The sequence below is a fragment of the Cryptosporidium hominis genome, assembly GCF_000006425.1.
Source record: "Cryptosporidium hominis TU502 chromosome 6 CHRO016086, whole genome shotgun sequence".
In the NCBI taxonomy this organism is placed as follows: Eukaryota; Apicomplexa; class Conoidasida; order Eucoccidiorida; family Cryptosporidiidae; genus Cryptosporidium; species Cryptosporidium hominis.
Window position 1 is genome coordinate 1 of NW_667206.1, and position 10290 is coordinate 10290.

Genomic DNA, 10290 nt, shown 5'->3' on the forward strand with positions numbered 1-10290 from the left:
GATAAATGAATTAATTTTTGATGAGTTAAATTCTAGCCAAACAATTTTAAAAAAAAATAAGTTAACACAATCTATATTTACACCTATTATAAACCAATCATTTTCCTATTTCTCAATGATTAACTATATTCTTTTAGAAGAAAATTCAAGAAATTTGCTTTTATATTATCAGAAGTTCCTTTTATTGAATAAGAAAGTAATGAACTTTTGGGGATTTGAAACTAATAAATTGATTAATGATCATTATAATGGTTTGTATCTAAGAAGAAACAGAAAGTATTTATGTTATAAATATAAGTTTATGTTAGTTCCTTCAATATTAATTTTGGTGATCAAGAATGAGATTACTTTCGATATGAACAATATATTGTATAACTGCATAAACTCTGAAACCGAAATTTTCGCATGTTTCAACAAAGATCTAACATTGGATGGCCGCTACAGCTCTCCTATTTTTTTCCCAATTTATAATTCATTATTAGATACAAAATGTGATAATTTTGCTAATTTAAGTGATATCTCATATTATTATTTGGCGAATTTAAATCAAATATTAGATCACTTAATTGACTTATTGATAAATGAGTTTAAAACAATTAGGCAACTACCAGCAGTTGAAAAGTTTGAGTATCTAATAAATGATCAAATTAAAAACAATAATAAGAAAGGTATTAATACCAATTTAATCGATATTGGCATTATCAACTGGAATGACATTTCTGAATCTGGGCACTTTAATATATCATTAAATATTATATCAAAGATTTTGAATAATATTCTTGACATATTTAATTTTGTTGATGAAATAGCTCTTCCAGTGGATGGCAAACTATTCTCAAATTTGTTCGGTTTAGTTATTATATTCTATAAATACGAAATAGTCGGCTCAGAACATAACAAATCACAACTTAAAAGTGAGTTTGCGCAATGCATTCCTTTAAGCATTATAAAGCAATTAGAAAGGCAATTAGGGAGTTTTCTACAAACTAATATCCCCTTCTCAGTTATTCATAAGATAGGTGAAATAAAAGTATCCTTGGAGTACAATTTTATTAATATTTTCAACAAATGTTTTACTTTTTCTTTAGATAAAAAAGTTACTTATACAAGAAACTATTTTCTTGAAGTTGTCAAGTTACTTATACAATTTTTGGGAATTTCATCAAATGGGGTAAATTTTGTCAATTTATATTCAGAAAATAGCGAAGGAATTGAAGGTTTTTTATTTGAAGAGATAATGCCAGAAATAAAAAAAAGAAAGAGATATGACACTTCATTATTCGATTGATTAAGATTTAAGAACTGATTTTTTTTTTCTAACTCCTAATGCAATTGTAAAATATATTAATTAGAAATTGAATTTGTATAAGAACAAATTGGCTCATTTTAATTCCAATGAGCTTTACAAAAGCTCTAAATATAGGCAGGACAAACCTATTAAAATCGCCGAGATTAATTATTTTTCTCATTGTATGTTATTTTTCGTTTTTTAATTAGTTGCTCGATTAGAGAATTTCTTAATAATATAAAAATTACAATATTTTGTGAACAAGATAACAATGATAGCTAGATACTTGTAGAAATAATTCAAACTATTTACTTGCAAACTTAATATACTCAAAAACATGTTAGAATTGTTACAACTCTGTATTGATGAATTTCTTACAAAAAAAAATTATATCTAAAATGCCAATTTAATTGTGTGCGCATGTTTTGATTTAATATAATCAAATAAATCTGCAACTTTAAATAACGGGATTTCGAATGTTTTGATATTTAAGTAAAGAAAACAAAGTTTCCACAATTTTTACTGCCATTCCTTATGAGTAGGATAGCAGCTTGAAAGCAATGGTGAAAATATAATAGAACCTTGCATTTTATATCACTGGCTGCAATAAAATGATATATATTATTACGGGATTCACTTTATTTCATAACTATCTTTAATACGTAAAACTTTGTATAAACACATAGTTGAGTATTTTTCTGAACTTTTTCAAAATAAAATGCAACTCCATTTTTCAAACAAAAAGATTTTGCCTCCAAATTTTCTTAAATGAAATTTCTTCAGAGTTGTTTTCTGTTTTGCAATTACTGTAAAACATTTTCGTTTCTTCATAACTACCTAAAGCAATATTTGAATACAAACAGTAACTTTCGCTATCTACTCCTTTGTTTATTGGGACTATGAATTCTTCTGCGCCCCCTGTTACATTTGATCTATGTTCATCGCCGCTCCAATTGACGATTTTGCCACTTTTATTGCCAATATCTTTCCATGTCCAAAATTGATTGTAATTTCTTGCTCTCATTACAAGATTCCAGTCGCACTCATACAGCAAAGGCAATTCTAGTTCAGTATTAGATTCTGAGCTGTTATTTGGAGAATATATAAAATCCTTTGTCTTCATTTTTTTGAATAAATTAACTGAACTTGCTTTATCTAAGCACTTCTTTGATTTGAAGTTATATAACATCCGATTTCCAAGGATAAAACTCCATTTTTGGGATTCATCAAGATAGTTACATGTTTTTAAAGCTAGAATATCATAATCTGTTGTCGTTTTAATGCTATATCTCGATACATCGTTTGGCACCACTGTCATTGGAATTTCAATCTCAGCTTTTCCAACTCCAATACGATCATTCTGTTTATTTGCTATAGAGAGACATAATTTGCTTTTTACATGCTGAATGTGGTGGAAATTATAATATAGTTCGCCTTGCCTTTCAAAGGCCGGCCTAAATTTTCCTATATACCATTCAAAAGGTTTGCACTTTAATATATGTTTTAATGAAAGCCTTTCGCTTAGGCCCTTAGTATAACTAATAGGTAAATAACCTAATACATGATAATTTTTGAAATAAGTTTCATAAAACTGTTCGCTTAACCACACAAATGCCGTTCTTTGATGATTGCTATTCATATTATCAATTAACATTTTTTTATATTGGAAATCTTGATTTCTTTTATTTGAATTATTTCTTTCAAAAATATGCCCAACTAAAGAATTTCTTACCACGTGTATTTCTCCGCCACAAAGCCATATTCTAAAACTTTGCTCAATATTTTCCCCACCCCAATAAAGCATTCCTGGATCATATTTACCACTTTCTTCCCACCATCTTTTTGTAATCATTAATATTCCTCCAGATGCTATTGGAATTTCTGGTAATCCATCATCATACCAATGGAATGCAAAGTTCCATTCTATCATCATTTTCGCACCAGCAGTTCCTATATCACTCCAATCAATATTTGAAATGCTTTGGACAATTGGGCATACAACTCTCTTGTAATTTTCTCTAATTGATTTAACTAGCGCTTCTGACCAACCCTTTTTTGGTTTACAATGCCCATCTAAAAAAAATATGTTAGGGCCTAAAGCAGCATCCGCACCAATAATTTTTGATCTTATTAAACCTTCACATTTCTTTAACCTAATTATTTTTACATATTTTTTATAATTTTCTGGAAGTTCTTCTTCAAGTATTTCAAACACTGGTTTTTCACTAAAATCATCAACAATTATGATCTCTCTTAGTAATTCAGTTGGAGTTGATTCAATAGTAAAGATTATTGTTTTGCTAATAAATTCATCTTCGTTATGAGCTGGAATTACAATGCTTATTTTATCGTTTTCGTTGAATTCACTTGAATCAGAAACAAAATCAATATTTGTTTCTTGCCCATCAAACTTACTATTTGCAAGTTCATTATTAGTTATATTCGATATTGAGCCTTTTTTCAAATTAATGAACGTATCAAATTCAGTTTCGATATATTCAATTCCTTTTTTTTTAATATTTGAATAGTCGGAAAATAAAATTGGTAAATTTGAAATAGTTCTAAAAACCCAATTAGTGAGTAACCAATTGGAAAATTCTAGAGTAGGTAAATTAATTGGAGGGTTATATTTAAAAACATTGCTATAATACTTCCTTTCTTCCGAATATTGATCTATTAGGCTTGTTATTTCCTTTTCATTAGAATATTCTTTATAAATAATGTTAGTAATCAGGCTTTCATAAAACGACGTAAATATCAATATTAATGAGGCTATAATTGTGAGAGTCCAGCCATATCCCTTATTTTTTTTTCTCCCGATTTTTCGGAATTTTCTGTCATCGCTCAGGCTTCTAATAGTTTTTTGTTGCTTGAGGGAGTTATTACAGCTATCAGTAGATAATTTTTTAAGCTCAATAGTATTTCTTTTCTCCAAGTTTAAATTTGTAGAACTTATAGAACTATAAATCGCCTTTTTTTTCTTTAGGAATTTTGAAAATAAAATGTCAATTAATATAAGTTCGACAATCAACAATAAATCGATCACCAATCTTCGCTTAAAGAAAAAAATCAGAAAAATTAGAATAGTAATTAGAAAAGTCCTACAAAAAACTCGGTTTTTGCCGAGTTTGATAATCTTTAAGGGAATAATTCTAGATTTCATTTCAGTGGATAAGAAATTTTAAATGTCAATTTGAGTCGGCGGTCTAAGCGTGTGTACTGTGTGGAAAGAAGATTAAATTACTGGATCACCTGATTAACACTTAAAGCCAAGCATAAAAAATATTTTAAAAAATTTGGTTAAAAACCGTGAACTCTGAAGCCTACTATTTAACCAGAACACATCATACATTCTTCATCGTCCTTCATATTTGTCGGTCTTAATGGGCAAGCGATGAGCTTTTGTGTCTCTGGTTCGAGTGCTTGCCGTTTGTTAGTCTCCAGTGAATCCTTTTCTTTAGTTTCTGATTTTAGAAGTTGTTGATCTACTGTAAATTGTATGGGGCGTGTCGCGCTTTGGGTCCTCAAATAATAAATGCCTGTTTTTAGACCTTTTTTCCAACCATAAAAATGCATAGATGATAACTTTGCAAAGTTAGCATTTTCCATATGGATGTTCAAAGATTGCGATTGACAAACATATGGACCCCTATCTGCAGCCATATCAATTACTGTCTTTTGCTTGATTTCCCATACAGTCTTATAAAGCTCACGTATATCCTCCGGAATTGTAAGTATATTTTGAATACTGCCATTATTTGCAATAATATTCTGCTTAAGCCTATCATCCCATAACCCAAGCTCTAGTAAATCATTTAGCAAGTGCGGATTTACTACAAAGAACTCACCAGATAGTACCCTACGATGATAAATGTTCGAGGTGAATGGCTCAAAACTCTCATTGTTACCTAAAATTTGTGAAGTGGATGCTGTTGGCATTGGAGATATCAATAGAGAATTACGAATACCATATTTGGAAATCCTATCTTTAAGCGAATCCCAATCACAAAGTCCAGAGTCTGGTGTAACTCCCCACATATCAAATTGTAAAATACCCTTACTCGCAGGCGAACCGGAATATGTTTCGTATGGACCATATTTTTCTGCAAGCTCACAGCTAGCATCGAGAGCTGCATAATAGATAACTTCAAAGATTTGTTTATTTAACTTCTTAGCTCCCTCAGACTCGTATGGCATACGAAGCATCATGAAACAGTCTGCGAGCCCTTGAATGCCAATCCCCAATGGACGATGTCTTAAATTCGAGTTTTTACATTCTTTAAGAGAATAATATCCAACGTCAATCAATTTATTCAAATTCCTCGTAATCACCTTCGTAACTTCTTTTAACTTATCAAAATCAAACGTCTTGTTATTTTTATCAACGAACTTTGGAAGGCCAATAGACGCCAGATTACAAACGGCAACTTCGTCCTTGCTAGTGTATTCTATGATTTCTGTGCATAAGTTACTTGAAACAATAGTTCCCAAATTTTTCTGGTTACTTTTGCTATTTGCAGCATCTTTATAACAAATAAATGGTGTCCCCGTCTCAATTTGAGCCTGTAAGATTAAGAACCAAAGTTTCTGCGCTTTCATCGTTTTCCTTCCACGGCCTTGTTTCTCATACTCTTCATATAGCTTCTTAAAATCATCGCCCCAAACATCTTGCAATCCCCTGCATTCATCTGGGCACATTAGAGTCCAATCTTGATCCTTCTCAACTCTTTCCATGAACAGATCAGGAACCCAAAGGGCAGGAAAGAGATCGCGACATCTCATCTCTTCCTTTCCATGATTCTTCCTAATTTCAATAAACTCTACAACATCAACGTGCCATGGTTCCAAATAAATTGCAATGGGCACCTTTACGCTTCCCTCCACCTTGATCAATATACCTAGCAGTGTCATTATAAACGCGCAGCATCGGAATTAATCCATTAGATCTCCCATTTGTTCCTCGAATATATGAACCAGTTCCTCTAATATTACTTACTGCCACCCCAAGGCCACCTGCAGTCTTACTAATGTTTGCGCATTTAGTTAGTGTGTCAAAGATACCGTTTATTGAATCTTCTGGAATCCTGAGTAAAAAACAAGATGACATTTGAGGTCGCGGCGTGCCTGAATTAAAGAGTGTGGGTGTTGCATGAGTAAAATATTTTTGCGATAACAACTCATATGTTTCAAGTGCAGCTTCAATATCACCACAATGAATACCACAAGAAACCCGCATCAGAAGATGTTGTGGTCTTTCCACAACTTTGTTGTCAATTTTAAGAAGATAGGATCTTTCTAGAGTTTTGAAGGCAAAATAATCATATTCAAAATCTTTTGAAAAATCAATTTTTGAATTAATTCTTTCTCTATTTTCCATGATAAAATCATAAACATGTTTTGAAATTAAAGGAGCAGGGCAGCCTTGATTGTCTTTAAAATTATATAGTTGCGATGCAACATCACCAATATCAGAAGAAGTATTTTTGTGTAGATTAGAAGTCGATATCCGAGCAGCGAGTTTAGAGAAATCATTGTGGGTAGCTGCCATATATGCACAAGTTTGCGAAGCAAGTTCGTCCAATTCAGATGTTTTGATTCCACTATATAGACCATTTATCACTGCTTGAGTAACCCTCGCTGGGTCAACAAGTGGATGAAGTCCATATGATAATTTAGTGATTCTGCTAAGAATCTGGTCAAATGACACAGGCTCCTCTTCACCCTTTCTGTTCACCACATACATTATTTATGATTATTGGAATTTAAGACCCAATTAATATTTCGAATTAGTTGTTTTAACCTTATTCAGTGTTCGAGCATGCGACAAAAAAATACTAAAACAAATTCTCCATTCACTTCGGTGGGGCGTTACGAGCACATTTCCACACAATTAAGTGGGGAATAGATTAGCTTTCCATGTGGGGTCCCGCCAGATGTGGCCAATTTAACTAGTACTAATATGAAATGTATCTAATTTATTAGAGACCGTCAGGTATTTAAATTCTGTAAATTTATTACTTGAATGGCCTACTTTTCATTAAATAAGATTTATTCCGCCATTTTTTTTCTAAAGATGCTGAAAATGGCTATTCGTCTTTTTGAGCCTTGATAAACTAAGTCAGTAGTAAATGTGGCAGATACAATATGAAATCGACCAAAAAAGAATAAAACTCTAAAAATAAGTCATTTATCTATATTTATTTTCTGAGAACTTACTAGAAAGTAATCGCCAATTCCTAATACCTCATTAAACGCGTTAAAATAGTGATTGCACTTATTAATTCTTATCTTCAGTACTATGATGATTAAAGTAGTTATTAAGGAGTAAATATAGAACATAATGCCTAAAACAGAAGTTTAATAGGAATATTAATAATTATAAGATGACTTACCCGAAAATCCTTTAAACCCCAAAATTCCTGCTAAAGTCCCGAAAAGCACTGTCCCGATTAATCTGCATTGTTTGAATACCTTATTATTGTTTTCTATTGAGGAATTAGACGTCGCTAAAGCTTTTATTTTATTTTTCATTTTTATTTAACTAAAATTTCGATAATAAAATGTCTTAGCGCATTATGAATGGGAGGACGAACTAATGTATAGTAAATAAATATGTTAAGTAATAATTAAAGATAATTAAAATATATAAGTTCTTAATTCGTTTATTATTTGTATTAATTAATATAACAGCTGAATAGCCAAATACCTAAATGGAATTTTAGAATTAATAATATGAAGGATAAACCATTTGATATCTCTGTAATAGAATATAGAAAAGAAAATATCAAATTCTCCAACTCAAAAAAAACGGATAAAAGCAATATATTCACTCCATTTGGAGCTGTTAGGCCATTTACCTACTGTAAAAATGACTTCAATTTATCGTTTAATAAATCTTGGAATTTATTTTTCTCAAAATTTCTAAATGGTTTTAGACTTGAGATGAGCGATGGGATGGTAAAAATACTCGAAAACATTGATTCCCTCGTGGATCATGATATAAACTACGAGCTAACTGTCATAGGTGCGCTGTCAGGATCAAACAATTGCGACCATCTTATAACATTTAATGTTTTGGAAGAACTACTCAATTCTTCAGGCCAGCCATATACAATATTCTTGGACCACGAGAAAATAGGTATGGAAGGATTAAACGTATCAAAATTATTAGAGACAATCTGGAATAGCATTAAAGATAAATTTTTAGATTTGCTAATTGAGGAAAATAATTTTATTGATTTTCAAAAAGGATATGATTACGAGAATGACTCATTGGCTGGGAAATCAACTCACCTAAACAAATTAAAAGAAAATGATGAAAAATTGGCTGACAGAGTTAAAAGGAATAAAAGGAAATGTAATATTGAACACTCTGGAATAAAAGAAAATCATTTGGATTTAAACAAAAAAATAGTTATTTCTTATTCCTCTAAAGTTGCAAGCAAAAACAAGTGTTTACCTATCCAAACCATTCCAGTTAATTTCAACAGTTCAAAATTTTCTTTATCAAATGGAAACAGTAACCAAAAATACATAAACATTATTAAAGGCCTCAAATTTATTGGGTCGATATTTAAAATGAGAAAGAAAAACAATTTAAATATTAAGCCCATAATTATTTTGATTCCAAGTAGTGAATGTCTTGCTCCCGGTCAACTAGGACAACTGCTCGAAATTATATCTCAAATTAAAGAAACATATAAAATCACATTCACAATAATTTTGGGTATTTCAACTAATATATTATATGCTCAGCGCATTATCGGTCAAGCCATTATGAATAGATTAAAATTTATTTCCGTAAAATTGCTAGACTCGAAGATGGCTTTCTTTCAGTCAATAATAAATCCACTTCTACATTTAGATGAATTTACTTCAAGAATTTTTCTTAAAGGCAATTTTGTAAAATTTAAAGAGTTAATACCAGGAAATAATTTTGAATTAAATGATCCTTCTAACACAATCACTGATTCTGAATCCGAACTTTTTTCCTTCCCACTTTTATCTTCTGCATGCATAAGACATATAAAAGATAACTTCTTTCAGTATGATTACAGTATAACTTCTTCTTTGAAGACTATTTTTATTATATTTCAATTGCATTTCACAGATAATCACTTTGATTTTTTGTTTCAACGTAAAGAGGAAATAAGTATTCAAGATCTTAGCAAAGAAATAATAGATCAATTGAAACTTAAATACCAGATAAATGAAGAAAGTTTTTTATCCGGAATTAAGTTAAGAGAAGCAGCAATAGTTGAAATTTCTCTGCTTAAATTGAACCTAAAATCCATAACTCTAGGATTGTGTATTATTAATATCATACTTTCAGATATGTTAAATATATTTGATATTAACGAGCGATATAACTTGATTATTGAATGGTTAGAGATACTCGAAAAGAATAGAAGAAAGGAACTGACCAGAAAAATAGGCAATCTAACTCGTGAAATTAAAGGCATAAATAACTTTACCTTAAATACAAACACAGCTTTTACAAAAATAAATAATATTACCGAGATTTTTTTAACAAGAAATAAATCTTTTTATGAAATAAAAAATCAAGCATTCATTGAGCTTCCATGGAATATCAAAACTTTTGAATGTAATATTTCAAAACTTCTCATTCATTCATTTGATGGATCACAACTTTCAGAGCATATTAGTGATAATGTTTTTCGCATATTTATCTATTCAAATATTAAAACTTTTTCTAATCAAATGGACTATTTTTTAGAAGAAATTCTTACGCCTAATTTTATTCCGAAAATAATCAATGAGCTTGACCAAACTTGTGATAATGAAAACGTTTTTGATGACTTTTCAGCAATTTATAAAATTTACACTTTAAATAATGGAAATAAAATAAATTTGTTTAAATTATTTTCTACATTTTGTAAGCAAATAATGGACAACTCAAATAAATATTGCAATATATCTGATTCAAAAAATAAACTTGAAAAAACTAATAAAGTAAGGTTGGAAATAAATTGTCCGTTTGA

At 30.3% G+C, this 10290-nt stretch overlaps 3 protein-coding genes across 3 annotated transcripts; 1 reads left to right on the forward strand and 2 right to left on the reverse strand.

Moving 5' to 3' along the window:
- The first annotated feature begins 115 nt into the window (after positions 1–115).
- On the forward strand, positions 116–1288 carry Chro.60232 (hypothetical protein). Its single annotated transcript, XM_661120.1, has 1 exon — positions 116–1288. One exon carries the CDS (start codon positions 116–118, stop codon positions 1286–1288), a length of 1173 nt encoding a protein of 390 aa, XP_666212.1.
- A 733-nt stretch (positions 1289–2021) lies between these two features.
- On the reverse strand, positions 2022–4451 carry Chro.60231 (glycosyl transferase). Its single annotated transcript, XM_661121.1, has 1 exon — positions 2022–4451. The coding sequence occupies one exon, from the start codon at positions 4449–4451 to the stop codon at positions 2022–2024; it is 2430 nt and encodes an 809-aa protein (XP_666213.1).
- Positions 4452–4618: 167 nt separating this feature from the next.
- On the reverse strand, positions 4619–6199 carry Chro.60230 (ribonucleoside-diphosphate reductase large chain (ribonucleotide reductase R1 subunit)). Its single annotated transcript, XM_661122.1, has 1 exon — positions 4619–6199. One exon carries the CDS (start codon positions 6197–6199, stop codon positions 4619–4621), a length of 1581 nt encoding a protein of 526 aa, XP_666214.1.
- Positions 6200–10290: the final 4091 nt, after the last annotated feature.